Source organism: Tetrapisispora phaffii, chromosome 4 (genome assembly GCF_000236905.1).
Source record: "Tetrapisispora phaffii CBS 4417 chromosome 4, complete genome".
NCBI lineage: Eukaryota > Fungi > Ascomycota > Saccharomycetes > Saccharomycetales > Saccharomycetaceae > Tetrapisispora > Tetrapisispora phaffii.
In genome coordinates, this window is record NC_016523.1 from 819,885 (window position 1) to 836,233 (window position 16,349).

Sequence of the window (16,349 nt, forward strand, 5' to 3'; positions counted from 1 at the left end):
ATTAAACCTGGTAGAAAAGAGTAGATACCAACATGAATAATTCAGTATCGGATCCGACTGATTATGCTAAATCTTCAATACCGAAACTATCACAGTTAGATTCGTTATTAAGATGTCATATTTGTAAGAATTTTTTAAAAAATCCTGTTCTTACGCCATGTAGTCATACATTTTGTTCAATTTGCATGAGACTATATTTAAGCAAAGAAGCAAAGTGTCCACTGTGCTTGAAAGAAGTACGAGAATCAATGTTAAGGAGTGAATATTTGGTTAATGAGATAGTTGGATCGTATACTAATATCAGAGATGAACTATTGGCAAACTTGAAGAAACAAGAGGCTAGACAAGATGGTCAAGATATCTCGATTGTTGAAGTGGAATCCGACTCGGAAAGTCTACAAGTCTTAGATATAGAAGAGGATACCAAGCAATATATTAGCAAGCAGTTATCAAATCAGAGAAACAGGATAAACAACAGTCATATGACCAAAAAGGTAACGAAGAAGAGCAACGATATACACAGCTTTTTAAAATCCAAAAGTAATGACATTATGTTAAAAAATTCACAACTAATAGAATGCCCAGTTTGCTCAAAAATGGTACCGAAACAAACACTAGAAAGTTTACATCTTGATAAATGCTTAGAAGAACAATCATCAAAGCAAACTGACTCTTCTAATAATAATGATGATTTGACTGTCTTATCTGAAAATATTACAGAATTCGAAAGCGATAATAGCAAGGACAAATCAAAGAAAATTACTAAACATCGTGCCAAAATAAATGACTCTAAACTAATTCCTAATGAAAAAACATCTAACCATTTTGATAGGTATTTACAATCGACTGCTGCCTCAGAACATCAGCGTTTACCCAAAATAAACTTTTCGCACATGGTGACTTCCCAAATAAAACTAAAATTAGCATCACTTAACTTGCCATCCACTGGTACCAGACAGAATATGATTGAAAGGTATAATCATTATGAAATTTTATGGAATAGCAATTTTTGTGATTCAATTAACCCAGTAGCTGAAAGCGAATTACGTCGACAATTAGCAAGTTGGGAAGTATCTCAAAAAAAAGCATCGAACTCGTCTGGAAATTCAATCTCAAGCTTAATGGAAATAGCTAAAGCAAGCAATCACGGTCTATCATATAAAACATTAATGTTAAAATTCAGAACCGATTCATTCAATAAAAAAGCTTGGGCTAATATATTTGCTAAAGAATTTAACGAACTGAAAAAGGAAGCTATGTCGAAGTTAAAGAAAGGCAAAATAAAATCAATAAATGAAGTACCAAGTGAAACACAGAATGAGGAAAAGAAGGAGCAACGAAATGAACGCAACGATATAACACAAAACGAGATAGAACCTAATACATGTTTTGATCTTTTAAGTTCGGAAAACGTAATTGAATTGACACAACAAAGCAATAGCAATGACTCGATACCAGATATTACAATTTCAAACACTCAAGAATATTAGTCAACTTGATAATAAAATTTGTCGAATACGCTTCATTATTATAATGTAGTTGCGAGAATTATTCATTTCAAGTATAAATCTGTATATGTAATTATATATTTATTTTTTTAAATAAAATTCTCACAATTTAAGAATAAAGATTCTTCTAATTACAATATTTAACAGTTGAATACCAACTTATTTGGCAGATAGTTTCTTATTACCATGAAATAAAAGAAATTATCATTTTGTTGAACAAAAGATAAATTTAGTAAAACACAAAAAAAACATTAGCTTACAATAATTGAGTATGCATTTGACAAGCCTAATTTACATAATTGTTTATATATCTATTATATATGACACATTTTATCTTTTCGATTTGCTTTTATAGTGATTGTAACACAGATAGGAATGGTAATTTTGTATCCTAGTTCTATTTTTGGCTTATAGCACAATTCTTTAAGTATTCAGCCTTGTTCTTTAAAATTCTAACAGATTTAAAGAAAATTTCTTCTGGGGTCATGGCACCGGTACTTTCGACGTTAAATACAAAATGATCTCTTACTCTACCTAATTTAACTTTATTTTGGAATTCTTCATGTCTTAAAACCTCTCTAGAAACAGTATCCTTTCTAGCATCTTTCACAAAAGCTTCATCTTTATCGTTGATACCAATGACACCTGAAGGGAAACATTTTTGGAATCTCTTTGCGGATTCACCAGAAATTGGAGATGTGATGTTAATATGAGGTAGTAATCTGTATGAGGCAGTAGCAACTGGAGAAAATTTAGCATGATCACCACCAATACCCAAAATGCAGTGGGCTCTTAGTGAAATTTCTTGACCCGGTCTTAATTTTGCGATCAAAATATCTGGATCGATTGCCTCAACAGGTTGGTCAGCAAATAATTCTGCTTGCTTACCTTGTGGTTCAAACTTCAAATCACGGGCGTAAACATGTGCGTTTCTATATAGAACTTTTGGATCAGTGGCATCCTTTGGAGCATCTGGATTTCTGGTACACTTAGCGTCTAAAGTGATGACAATAGTGTTTTCATCGGTGAATTTTTCCTCATCTGGAAGTTCTGAGTCAATCCAAGATAATTTATCCGGGTCGACTCTTAATGGAATTAAACCAATTCTGTGGGCCAAAACTTCGTCTTGAATAACGGAGGTATTGTTCATGAAATACACATATTCAGCAGCGACAGATGGAACTTCTGCTATCATAATACGACGAAAAGCATTAGCAATGGAAGTATCAATATGGACTAAATCAAAATTAGCTTCCTTTTCAGTTAGGCTTGAAATATGAATATCAAACGATTCTCTGAATTTCTCAACGTCCCATTCCAATCCTTCGCTTTGGTAATTACCAGGGAAATCGGTGGAAGTGGTATTAGTGACTCTATTATACTCGATACCAACTATATTAGACATATTAATTTTTCTATTTCAAAAGATATGAGTAAGTGTTTGTGTGAGTGTGTGTGTATGAATGTCAGCGTGTGAGTAAGGTTTTTTATCTTGTATCTTTTCAATTTCTGGACACCTGGAACGATACAGCAACCAAAATCAATACGAACCGAAAGTAACTCGAAGATTGGACCACTTATAATGACTTGTTCAATCGAATTACTAATTATTTTACATTATTAACAAGCTCATCTCATCTTATTTCAGTGTTTTAAAGAAATGAAAAATTTTTTTACAATTTTCAGAATTAAATCGAAATAAACGGCACGTGATTGAACATAAATTTTAAGTCATCTCATCTCATCTCACAACATCTTTGGTAAAGGAATGGATGGGAAACCTTTAAAGTATTTAGATAGAAGATGCTTCTATAGAGAGACGATTTCTTGAGAGGGGGGGTTGGGTCTGTAGATGTTGGAGTGAGAACCCAGTCGTGGTACTAGTGCTAACAAAGGTAGATTTTTTATTGTGGCGAGTATCTCTGCTATGGAAGAGGAGGATTTCTTTAAGGATTTGGAAAATGATTTGAAAGGTAGTGATAATGAGGTGGGAAGTGAGGTCGGATTGGAGGTTGAAATGCATGGGGCCAACGTGGATTCTGATATTGAGAACCCCATTGAGTATTTGAAAGAGTTCTTAAACGGTAAAAAATGTCTGTTGATAAAGGATCTAGAGGCAATGCGAAATCATGAAATATTAAATGTTATTAATGAGTATAATGTGACCATCAAGCTTCTGGACAGGATCAAACTCGAGAATGGTATTGTAGAGGTGGCCTCTATATTGAATAAGTACTCAAAAATTATACAAGAGGAAAGTTCCAATGTGTTCGCATATATTAAAATTCTTTATAAACCAAGGTTCCCAGAATTGGAAACACTTCTAACAAATCCAATAGATTTTATTGAAGTTCTTAAATTATTAGAGGAAAATATTACTGAAATTTCAAACGATGACTATATAGCTACTCTGTTAGAGAATGAATCCAATATCAGTTCTGAGAAAAGGTTGGTTGTTATTATGTCAATCAAAACATGTTTCAATAGCTCATTCATATTTACAGAGGATGCTAGAGGGAAACTGAGTTCAGTACTGGAACTCTTAAACATTTTAATGAATTCGAAAACAGAGGCAGTTCAGTATTTGTCATCAAAAATTGGAACCATTGCACCTAACCTATCCACATTAATAGGAACTTCCATTGCCTCCCTTTTGATCTCACACACAGGCAGTATCCTCGAACTGAGCAAAGTCCCTAGTTGCAACCTTGCTTCTATTGGTAAGAAAAAATATTCATCATCAGCGCAACATATTACCTCTGTTAGTGGTGTACGCCAAGAGGGATACATTTATAACTCGGAATTAATACAAAATATGCCAATTTCGACACATAAGCAATTATTACGTATGCTATGTGCAAAAGTCTCGCTAGCGGCGAGGGTTGATGCTGGCTTACAGATAGCAGCGGACACGAGAACCGACAACAGTCTGGGGATCAAATGGAAGGAAGAGATTCTAGATAAAGTCCGTAAATTGAACGAAGCACCAAACATTGCACTAGTGAAACCTTTGCCAGTACCTCAGGATAGCAACAAGAAAAAGAGATCAGGCCGTAGGTTTAGAAAGTACAAGGAACAGTTCCAATTGTCGAACATACGAAAGTTACAGAACCGTATGGAGTTTGGGAAAGAAGAACAAACGTACATGGACAGCACTGGGGAAGAAGTAGGCTTGGGTATGATAAATTTATCATTAAAGGAAGCATCGGGTATGGCACAGGGCATCACTAAGAGGACCAACAACTCGGCGAAACTCACTAAAAAATTAAAGCATCGTCTACAGGATGCAAATATGCAAACAGAGGACTACATAAACTCATTAAGTAACACATTGAATCAATAGACAAGCAAACAGAGAGTGCATCTACCCACCACTTCTAACCCAATAGTAGCAGCACAAACCCTAAATACACACACATTAGCGCCCTAGCGCAAAACCCTAAGCTATTTCCCAAATATCTTTTCCGGATTAGGAAATTGCGTAAACAGAAAAATTGTTACCGACGAAACGTCGTTACAAACATAATTTGTGTTATGATGATACACATTATACAAGATCAATATATAGTTATATATATAAGTATGTGTGTGCATGTTCGATGCATTGGGTCTGATGCTTGGTTGATGGATCTGCTGTTGTGGACGAAGAAATCGGACTGTGGGATATTGATTGCAACGTTTGATATTACACGCGGTATATTTATTGAGGCTTTAAGATTTGTGCATTCGAATAACGTTCAAATAGGAGAACATTGAAACCTCTAATATCATTATATATACATACATAGGTATCAATATATATTAGCAGAGTTAAAAACATAAGGTAGAGGCTGACATTGGTTTTTGGTGAATAGAAGATGAATAACAGAGCAGCTTATGGTAAGATCGACAGGGATCTCGATGTTCTAGCTGGGGATATCAGTAATTTAAGTTTCGATGTGGGTAATCAAAGTGCTTTTAGAGATAGAAAACCTGATTTGGGTCCTTCGAAATATAACAAGGAAAATAGTTCTAATAGCACTCCTTTTGCTTCGCCTGCAAAATCTACTATTTTTTTCAACGAGGAGGATAACTCTAGGATGGAAGTAGATGATTCAACTAGGGAGGAGATTGATATAGCCAACTCACCAAAGAAATTACCTCGTGGCTTCTACGAGAAAGCTGCTTCTAATAAGACACAGAGATTAGTGAGTGTATGTCAAATGTACTTTCTGGATTATTATTGTGATATGTTTGATTATGTCATCAGTAGAAGACAGCGTACTAAAAAGGTCCTAGAATATCTAACACAACAGAAGACTGTGCCTAGTGTTACAAATGAAAGTTTGACTACAGAATGGAATTCATATTTACATAAAGAGAATGAGATCTTAAGAAAAAGAAGATTGAAACCCAAGAACAAAGATTTTGAGATAGTTACTCAAGTGGGCCAGGGTGGATATGGTCAAGTTTATTTGGCAAGGAAAAGAGATACAAAAGAGGTTTGTGCCTTAAAAGTTCTGAATAAAAAATTGTTATTTAAATTAAATGAAACTAACCACGTTTTAACAGAAAGGGATATATTGACCACCACCAGATCCGAGTGGTTGGTTAAATTATTATATGCTTTTCAGGATAGTGAGAGTTTATACCTTGCCATGGAATTTGTACCAGGTGGTGATTTCCGTACCTTACTAATCAATACTAGATACTTGAAGAGTGCTCATGCTAGATTCTATATTAGTGAAATGTTCTGTGCAGTTAACGCCTTACATGAATTAGGTTACACTCATAGAGATTTGAAACCTGAAAATTTCTTAATTGATGCTAAAGGTCACATAAAATTAACTGATTTTGGTTTAGCTGCAGGTACAGTATCTAACGAAAGAATAGAGAGTATGAAGATTAGATTAGAAGAAGTCAAGAATTTAGAATTCCCTGCATTTACCGAAAAATCAATAGAGGACAGAAGATATATGTATACACATCTAAGAGAAACTGAAGTAAATTATGCAAATTCAATGGTAGGTTCTCCGGATTATATGGCATTAGAAGTTTTAGAAGGTAAGAAATATGATTTCACAGTAGATTATTGGTCATTGGGTTGTATGCTATTTGAAAGTTTAGTTGGATACACACCATTTAGTGGTTCATCTACAAATGAAACATACGAAAATCTAAGACATTGGAAACAAACCTTAAGAAGACCACGTTTGGAGAATGGTAGACCAGCATTTTCTGATAGAACATGGGATTTAATAACCAGATTGATTGCTGATCCAATAAATAGAATAAAATCTTTTGAACATGTGAAGAGAATGGCATATTTTAATGAAATTCAATTCAATGGACTAAGAGATCTTCCACCTCCATTTACACCTCAGTTAGATAGTGAAACCGACGCTGGTTATTTTGATGATTTCACTAATGAAGCCGATATGGCAAAATATGCTGACGTCTTCAAAAGACAAAATAAATTATCTGCACTTGTGGACGATTCTGCCGTCGACTCAAAATTAGTCGGTTTTACATTTAGACATAGAAAGGGGAAGCAAGGCTCAAGTGGGGTTCTATATCAAGGATCTGAAAATTCAGACCCATTTGCGACATTCTATTAAAGTACCATCTATATACTTAAATGCAGCCTACAACGAACACTAATAGATACCCCATATATTTTATCAGTAACTATAAAATATTTAATTACAATAAGCATTTTTACGCAACCAATAAACAAGTTTAGTTCCAGTTTTTCGTTAAAACCATGTGAGAGTATTTATATTTTCCTAGACTAACTTTATTTATAAATATAAATCAATTCATATATTTTCATAAGTTGAATGATTCGACCATCTTTATGCCTCTTTTACAATATCGTTATTCCAATCCTTTGGATTCATCGATATCAAACCGCATATTTTTTTATATTTGGATACTATGCGAATACATATAAAAATAATTAATAGTAACATATATGATTAAGAGATAAAAGATATAGTATACTCTAAAACTATTTCTATATACTCTAAATATTGAAGAAGGTTTTAGAACTGTAGTATTGTTTATTATGGCCTCGATTAAAGTTTTAGTGGCGCATTCAAATGTACAGAATATCGATGATGCGCTAGCTAAGTTAACAAAATTAAACTCAAAACAAGGTCCATTCGATGCTTTATTTATGCTTGGTGATCTTCACAATTCAATTAAGGAGATACATACAGATGGGCTACCTCCAACTTTTTATCCATCATATAATGATGATGTGACAAATACTTCAACGGATCTTGAGAATCATGTTACTTTGCTTAACAATTTTGGAATTTATCAGCTAGCCACTGGATTAAAAGTCGTATATACACCACATAATTTTAAACAATTAGACGATCGCAAAGAACTGATATTACAAAAATTAGAAATGTTCAATGAGAAAGTGGATATTTTAATTTCACATATTGGAGGCTCAAAGCATTCAAAAGAAGCCGGCAGAAATTCAGGTTCTGATATTATTGATGCAATTCTAAGGAAAGTTGAGCCTAAATATCATTTTAGTTACAATGACCAATTGAAATACTACGAGAACGCACCTTTTCAATGGAAAAAATCCGGTAGAATCACAAGATGTATGAACATCCCTGTATTTGGCTCAAAAGAAAAATGGGCATATGCTGTACTAATAGAATTGGATGATAATGAATCAGCTTATGAGGTTCCCCCAAATATTGGAAGCAATCCTTTTGAAGAGTCTAAACAAAATAAAAGAGGTAGAGAAGCAAAATATACAACTGACATTAAAGTTAATCCGTTCACTAAAGAAACTCAAATGAAAAAACCTAAAATTGTTCTTCCAAATCAATGTCATTTCTGTTTTACTAATCCAAATATAGAAGATCATATGTTTATTTCAATAAATAAAAATTCATATTTAACAACAGCAAAAGGTCCATTATCTGTTCCAAAAGATGAAATGCCATTTTCAGGTCATTGTTTAATCATCCCTATCAAACACATCCCAAAAATTAGCCAATCTAAAACCCAAGAAGAACTTCTTGAATTGAATAAAGAGTTGAATGATTACGAGTTAAGTATAGCGAGGATGAATTTTATAAAATACGATATGTCTACTATCGTCTTTGAAATTTCATCTTCGACATCTTTCCATTTCCATAAACAAGTCATACCAGTTCCAAAATACCTTATATTCAATTTTTCCTCTGCCCTTGATAGACAGCTATATTTTAATAATGAAAAATTTAAGTTAAACGGTAATTTAAATTTTAAACAATATACTGTTGGAAGTTCAGAATATAATGACATAGTAAATGACAAGAACATTGAGTATATGCAATTCAAAGTGTATGAAACATCCGAGGAACAACCAATAGTGTATTTGTCTACCTTTTTGACTGGTGAGAAGATTGACCTTCAATTTGGGAGAAGAGTTATAGCATATGTTTTAAGATACCCTAAAAGAATTATGTGGAATTCACCAACTTGTCAACAGACAAAGGAGCAAGAAATTGAAGACGTTAAAAAATTCCAAAGTGGATACAAGAATTATGACATTTCTAATTAAATTGATTATGAACCATATAAATAAATTATAAAATAAATTAGATTATTAATTGTATTTAATGATATTTCTTTGACAGCGTGAGCTTCAAAATTATGGGCCATCTAAGCCATCATCACCGTCATCCATTTCTAATTTCTTTCTACCACCTGAGCTTTTCAATGAACCATACTCTCTTGTTGCCATTTGTTTTCTTGCTTTCTTAGTCATTCTAGAAATTTCTTCCTCGGCATCGACAGCCTCAGCTTGAGCATATTGTATGACCAATCTACGACCTAACAAATGGACACCTTGAAGTTGATCCATAGCATTTTCAGCTTCTTTTGGTAGTAGGAATTCAACAAAGGCAAAACCTCTTGCAGATTTGTCGAATTTCTTTGGAACTCTCACAGACTTTAATTGACCGAAAGAACTAAATAATTCAAATACATCTTTTCTAGTAGCTTCAAAGGGTAAATTCTTAACAATAATCTTACCAGATGGCTTGCGTTGAGAGACATTGCTCTTGGAAGCTGTACCTTGTCTATGAGATAATTTAATTTGTATTTTGTGTCCATCAATAACAGAGCCATCCATTGCTGAAATGGCAGCAAGAGCCTGCTCTTTTGTTTTAAATTCTGCAAAACCAAAACCCATCGATAATATTTTACCTTCAATTTTTGGGTCTGATTTTGTCTTAACTTGTGCAACAATAAAACCATTGAAGTTTTTAAATTGCTGAGATAATTGTTGGCTGGTCGTTGAGAAATTTAAATTCTTAATAAAAATAGAAACGGTTGGACCGTCAACGACATTATCTGTAGAATCTTGTTCTTCATTGTTGGATGTCTTGACTTCCATCATGTCACCAATGGAAGGTTTAATTTCCTTAACTTCTTCTTCTTTTGGTGTGGAAGATTCTACTCCATCAGTGGCATTTGCATCTCTTGTGAAACAATTAGAAGGTCCTTTTTCTAGATAAATAATACCACTCTTAAATCTTTTATATGCTAAACTACGAAAAGCAGCTCTAGCTGATGTGACATCTCTATATTGAATAATCGCAATGGTTCCAGCAGGTGGCATTAGGAATCTATCAATTTTACCAAAAGGAAGAAACAAATCACTTAATTCTTCAACTGTAGTACCGAATGGAAAATTCTTCACCAAGATTACAGTATCATCTCTTTTATTAGTCGATCTTAATACAGAAAAACTTGCAATATCAACACCTTTATCTTCAAAGTATTTTCTTACATCACCAATAACATGAGCTTCTGCTAAAGCTTGTTTCACTGCCGAATTCGAATTTTCTGCATCAATAAGCTGTGATTTTTCAATACCTAATTTAGAAGCTACACTACCTAATACTGCATCTTGATTCATATACAGAGAATTCCATGAAAACGTTTGTTTGGATGCCGTATCTTTTCTTTTCAATTCTCTTTGTTTCTTTAAAGGCATATTTTTTATGTCAAATTCATCTAATCTGTGGGATTTTTTAGATTCACCTGGTAAAATGTGTAGTAATCTACCTTGGAAAATTTGTTTGTCTAAATTAATATATGCTTGCACTGCATTAGCAGAATCCTTATATAAAACATATGCAAAACCTTTAGATTGTCCAGTTCTTGTATCTAATGCAACGTGAACTTCTTCTAGTTCACCAAATGGTTCAAATAAGTCTCTAAAATCTTTCTCTGTTGATGTGTACAAAATATTACGCAAGAATAAACGTCCTGTAGATGATATCTTTTCAATGGCTAATTCTTCTTGTGATTTTTCAGGTTCAGCTTCTACTCCAGGTATCTTTTCTTCTTCAACAGTATCGTTACCTCCTTCATTTTCTTTATTTATAGGTCTTGGCTTTGCTTCCTCATTTTCACCATCTCTAATTCTTATACGACGTTGTTTTAGCCAATCCAAATCAGAAACCGTTTCATCTTGTCCCAAATTTTTTTCGTCTTCATTATTCGAGACCTCCTGATGATCTTGCGTATTCGAGTTGAAATTATCTAATGAAACCATTTGTTCATCAGCATCTTCCACTGTGGTTGGTTTATTGAAATCTTCGTATTCATCGTCACTTTCCTTGTCAGCGACAATATCATCACCTTTCATAGACAATGCATGTTGTAACAGTGGATTTGAACCATTTGAGCGATCATCTTCATCTTGATTTTGAACGGCAGCAAGAAGTGGGTTTGTAGACGTAGAAACAGAAGCATTTTCCCATGAAGAAACTTGGGAATTTGGTTTCATTGTCTCCATAAACTCTTTCAATTGTTTATTTTTCTCAATTTCTGCATCAATAGCATGTCTCTTTTCATTTTTGTCAATTTTTACCTTCTTATTGGCTTCTTCTTCTTCCAGTAATCTTTGTTCCCTCTCTCTTACTCTCTTTAAAGCCTCCATTCTTTTTTCCTTCACTGATTTTGGTCTGTTAGGATCGGCAAAACTGGTAGCTTCCGACACTTGTATCCTTGCGGTGTCTATAAAAGATCCATTGAAGTATCTAATTGCATCTCTTGCATCATCTTCAGTCAGAAACCCGATGAAAGCGAACCTCCTACTGGTACCATTCTTATCTTTCAGTATCTTGACATCTGTGATAAGACTGTCAACCAGCGATGTTGTATTAGGATGTGTAGTCTTCAGTCTTGCAACAAAATGTTCTTTTAATTTGTCGTCTGTCAAGTAAACAGGTAATCCCTTCACAATGATACGAGACATGATCAATTCTTGTATGGTTGTGCTGTGTTATGACAATTGTGCTTAGCAACTATTAGTAAGAGATAACAACAAGTTAAAGACAGCTGACAAAGAATAGCAATACTTGAGATTTCTAATACAAGCGATATATAATCTGACCTTGCGTTCAGTTTAATGTTACTACTAAATTAATTAAATTAAATGAGATGAGATGAGATGAGCTTGGGCTCTATAAAATTTTTCAAGCTACTGCTTACTATGGCACTTTGAAAAATTCAAGAATCACTTATAGGGTTATTGGAAACACAGAAAAAGTGTCACGTGCAACAATATTGCAGTAGGGTTGCACCAGCAAACCCTACCGAGACCATTTTTCGCGGTCAACTATGCATCACCGTGCACGAATCCAGGAATGTCTCGAGACTTTGGCGGCAAAAAAATAACAATTTTTAGAATAAATTGGGAAAAATTGCACAAGAATGTGGAAAACGAGTTTCGAAAAAATAAAAAAGTCGAACTTTGTGAAGAAACGGCCGTGCAAGGTCCTGTAATTGTTGCTTTTTATTTCAGTTTTCCAACTAATTTATGGGATGTCGTGTCCGTTTTGGGTAACTAATACAACGAGTGCACGGAACCCGTATACACCATCGCGATTAGTAGGTAAAACGGGACTAAGAGAATGATCATGTTGTATGTTTCGTATCAAATCCAACTGTGTCCAATAGAACTTTCAAATATGCAAAGTATTAAATTATATATATATATATATATATATATATATATGCAATTGTATACTTTCACTTGAAACAACTGTATCAATTTGGTTTCTTGTTCGGGTAGGTGCTGCTATACCATTTATCTTTGTCATGTGGCAGGCTATATCTTACATCTGGATTTATTTTTTCTTTTCAGCTCCTCCTAGTATTGCATTGAAGGAAAAAAATAAAAGAAAATTTTTTTAGTTCTCTCTCTTAGTCATTTCGAAATCCGTTGAAGCACACATATAATTCATCTGTAAATAGTTACTCAAAATAATTAATTAATTATTATTTATTTTTTTTTTGTATATGGCAGTTTAATTTATTCATCGTTTTTTTATACTCTCTTCTAGATATCGTTAATGGTTGATGCTTAATTTCAATAATAAACTTATAACATTTAGTTCCAAAAGGCTTTTGAACTTTTCATATTCTAAATTTTCAACTAATAAAACGTTAATCAACAAAGATCTTTATTCTTTGGATAGTGGTTTTGGTGCTAGATATTATTCGTTATTTTCAAATAATAATAACTGTTATAGATCTGGTGTTGTTAATTCCAGCAAGAAAAGAAATCTCTTATCCACTAATTTTAATCAATTGCGATTTTTTAAAATGAGTGATCTTGATAACCTACCTCCAGTCGACCCGGTCACTGGTGAAGTTATTATCAATCCATTGAAGGAAGATGGTACTGAAAAGACACCAAAGGAAATTGAAAAGGAGAAGAAGAAGGCGGAAAAACTTTTGAAGTTTGCCGCAAAGCAAGCAAAGAAAGCTGCCACTGCTTCCACCAATGATGCCAAGCCAAAGAAGCCAAAGGCCAAGAAAGAAGTCGAACCTGTCCCGGAATTCGTCGACAAGACTGTCTCTGGTGAGAAGAAGATCCTGGTTTCCTTAGATGACCCATCATTAAAGTCCTATAACCCAGCCAATGTTGAAAGTTCCTGGTACGATTGGTGGGTCAAATCAGGTTTTTTCGAACCTGAATTCACTGAAGATGGTAAGATCAAATCAGAAGGTTTGTTTTGTATCCCAGCACCACCACCAAATGTTACCGGTGCTTTACATATTGGACATGCTTTAACTATCTCCATCCAAGATGCATTGATCAGATACAACAGAATGAAAGGTAAGACCGTTTTATATTTACCAGGTTTCGACCATGCTGGTATTGCTACTCAATCTGTTGTCGAGAAGCAAATCTGGGCTAAAGAAAAGAAGACTAGACATGACTACGGTAGAGAAGCTTTTATTGATAAAGTATGGGAATGGAAAGAGGAGTACCACAACAGAATTAAGAACCAAATTCATTACTTAGGTGCTTCATACGATTGGAATCGTGAAGCATTTACTTTAGATCCAAAATTATCTAATGCTGTCGTTGAAGCCTTTGTTAGATTACACGATGAAGGAACCATCTACCGTGCTAATAGATTAGTTAACTGGTCTGTTAAGTTGAACACTGCCATCTCTAATCTAGAAGTTGAAAACAAGGATATTAAAGGTAGAACTCAATTAAGCGTTCCAAACTATGACGAAAAAGTGGAATTTGGTGTTTTAACTTCGTATTCTTACGAAGTTGTTGATTCTCCAACTAATGAAAAGATTATCGTCGCTACCACTAGACCAGAAACCTTATTTGGTGACAGTGCCGTTGCTGTTCATCCAGAAGATCCACGTTACAAGCATTTGCATGGTAAGTTTGTTCAACATCCATTTTTACCAAGAAAGATGCCAATCATTTGTGATTCCGAAGCTGTTGAAATGGAATTTGGTACTGGTGCTGTTAAAATTACTCCAGCGCATGACCAAAACGATTACAACACTGGTAAACGTCACAACTTAGAATTCATTAACATATTTACTGACGATGGTTTACTGAACGAAAACTGTGGTCCAGAATGGCAAGGAATGAAGAGATTTGATGCTAGAACAAAGGTCCTAGAAAAATTAAAGGAAACTGGTGCTTACATTGGTCAAGAAGACAACGAAATGACTATCCCAACTTGTTCCAGATCTGGTGATATCATCGAACCATTATTAAAACCACAATGGTGGGTTTCTCAAGGAGAAATGGCTAAAGATGCTATCAAGGCTGTTAGAAATGGTGAAATCACTATTACTCCAAAATCTTCTGAAGCGGAATATTTCCATTGGTTAGAAAATATCCAAGATTGGTGTATTTCCAGACAACTATGGTGGGGTCATCGTTGTCCAGTTTATTTCATTGATATTGAAGAACGTGAATGTGATAGAAGTGATGGCTCCTTCTGGGTTGCTGGTAGAAGTATTGAAGAAGCTCAAGAAAAAGCTGCTGCAAAATTCCCAGATGCTAAGTTCTCCTTAGAACAAGATGAAGATGTTTTGGACACCTGGTTCTCCTCTGGTCTATGGCCATTCTCCACATTAGGCTGGCCAGAAAAAACCAAGGACCTAGAAACTTTCTATCCTGTTTCTATGTTAGAAACCGGTTGGGATATCTTATTCTTCTGGGTCTCTAGAATGATTCTATTAGGTATAAAATTAACCGGTTCAGTTCCTTTCAAGGAGGTATTTTGCCATTCATTAGTCCGTGATGCTCAAGGTCGTAAGATGTCCAAATCTTTAGGTAACGTTGTTGATCCTTTAGATGTCATTGGTGGTATTAAATTAGAAGATTTACATAGTAAATTATTAGTTGGTAACTTAGATCCAAGAGAAGTTGAAAAAGCGAAGCTAGGTCAACAGGAATCTTATCCAAACGGTATCCCACAATGTGGTACTGATGCTATGAGATTTGCTTTATGTGCCTACACAACTGGTGGCCGTGACATTAACTTAGATATTTTACGTGTTGAGGGTTACAGGAAGTTCTGTAACAAGATTTACCAAGCCACTAAGTTTGCGTTAATGAGATTGGGTGATGATTATCAACCACCTGCCACTGAAGGTTTATCTGGATCTGAATCATTAGTTGAAAAATGGATTTTAAGTAAATTAGCACATACATCTAAGACAGTCAATGAGGCTTTAGAAAACCGTGATTTCTTAAACTCTACAAGTGCTATATATGAATTCTGGTACTTAATTTGTGATATTTACATTGAAAACTCTAAATATTTGATCCAAGAAGGTACTCCTGCCCAACAAAAATCCGCTAAGGATACTCTATACATTTTAATTGACAATGCTCTAAAGATGATTCATCCATTCATGCCATTTATTTCTGAAGAAATGTGGCAACGTTTGCCAAAGCGTGCTACCGAAAAAGCCGAATCTATCGTCAAGGCCTCTTACCCATTATACAAAGCTGAATACGACGACGTTGCCTCAGCTGCTGCTTATGAATTAGTTTTGGACATCACCAAGGAAGCTCGTTCATTATTGTCTGAATTCAATATTTTAAAGAACGGTAAGGTCTTCGTTGAATCCAGCGATGAGTCATCATTTGCTACCGCTACTTCCCAACAAGATTCTATTGTATCTTTAATCAAAGCCATTGATGAAGTTGTTGTTGTAAGTTCTTCTTCTCAAATTCCACAAGGTTGTGTATTAAAATCTGTCAACCCAGAAGTTAATGTCCATGTATTAGTAAAGGGTCATGTTGATATTGAATCTGAAATCTCTAAGGTTCAAAAGAAACTGGAAAAGGCTACCAAGAGCAAACAAGGTATTGAAAAGACCATGAGTAGTAAAGATTACGAATCCAAAGCCAATGAACAAGCCAAGGAAGCTAATAATGCTAAATTAGAAAACACAATTGCTGAGATTGAAGGTTTGGAAGCCACTATCAGAAACTTAGAAGCTTTAAAGTTATAGGTAATTGTAATGCCATTATAAATAAATAAAAAATTAATTCAA

At 34.4% G+C, this 16,349-nt stretch overlaps 7 protein-coding genes across 7 annotated transcripts; 5 read left to right on the top strand and 2 right to left on the bottom strand.

Moving 5' to 3' along the window:
- Positions 1-32: 32 nt before the first annotated feature.
- RAD18 (E3 ubiquitin-protein ligase RAD18) lies at positions 33-1,490 on the top strand (the record flags this gene model as incomplete). Its single annotated transcript, XM_003685410.1, has 1 exon — positions 33-1,490. The coding sequence occupies one exon, from the start codon at positions 33-35 to the stop codon at positions 1,488-1,490; it is 1,458 nt and encodes a 485-aa protein (XP_003685458.1).
- Positions 1,491-1,905: 415 nt separating this feature from the next.
- On the bottom strand, positions 1,906-2,913 carry RPC40 (DNA-directed RNA polymerase core subunit RPC40; the record flags this gene model as incomplete). The annotated part of the gene is made up of 1 exon (XM_003685411.1): positions 1,906-2,913. One exon carries the CDS (start codon positions 2,911-2,913, stop codon positions 1,906-1,908), a length of 1,008 nt encoding a protein of 335 aa, XP_003685459.1.
- A 522-nt stretch (positions 2,914-3,435) lies between these two features.
- On the top strand, positions 3,436-4,851 carry PRP31 (U4/U6-U5 snRNP complex subunit PRP31; the record flags this gene model as incomplete). The annotated part of the gene is made up of 1 exon (XM_003685412.1): positions 3,436-4,851. One exon carries the CDS (start codon positions 3,436-3,438, stop codon positions 4,849-4,851), a length of 1,416 nt encoding a protein of 471 aa, XP_003685460.1.
- A 514-nt stretch (positions 4,852-5,365) lies between these two features.
- TPHA0D03940 (serine/threonine-protein kinase) lies at positions 5,366-7,105 on the top strand (the record flags this gene model as incomplete). The annotated part of the gene is made up of 1 exon (XM_003685413.1): positions 5,366-7,105. The coding sequence occupies one exon, from the start codon at positions 5,366-5,368 to the stop codon at positions 7,103-7,105; it is 1,740 nt and encodes a 579-aa protein (XP_003685461.1).
- Positions 7,106-7,554: 449 nt separating this feature from the next.
- Positions 7,555-9,060, top strand: DRN1 (Drn1p; the record flags this gene model as incomplete). Its single annotated transcript, XM_003685414.1, has 1 exon — positions 7,555-9,060. The coding sequence occupies one exon, from the start codon at positions 7,555-7,557 to the stop codon at positions 9,058-9,060; it is 1,506 nt and encodes a 501-aa protein (XP_003685462.1).
- Positions 9,061-9,150: 90 nt separating this feature from the next.
- Positions 9,151-11,769, bottom strand: MRD1 (RNA-binding ribosome biosynthesis protein MRD1; the record flags this gene model as incomplete). Its single annotated transcript, XM_003685415.1, has 1 exon — positions 9,151-11,769. The coding sequence occupies one exon, from the start codon at positions 11,767-11,769 to the stop codon at positions 9,151-9,153; it is 2,619 nt and encodes an 872-aa protein (XP_003685463.1).
- A 1,106-nt stretch (positions 11,770-12,875) lies between these two features.
- Positions 12,876-16,307, top strand: VAS1 (valine--tRNA ligase; the record flags this gene model as incomplete). The annotated part of the gene is made up of 1 exon (XM_003685416.1): positions 12,876-16,307. The coding sequence occupies one exon, from the start codon at positions 12,876-12,878 to the stop codon at positions 16,305-16,307; it is 3,432 nt and encodes a 1,143-aa protein (XP_003685464.1).
- Positions 16,308-16,349: the final 42 nt, after the last annotated feature.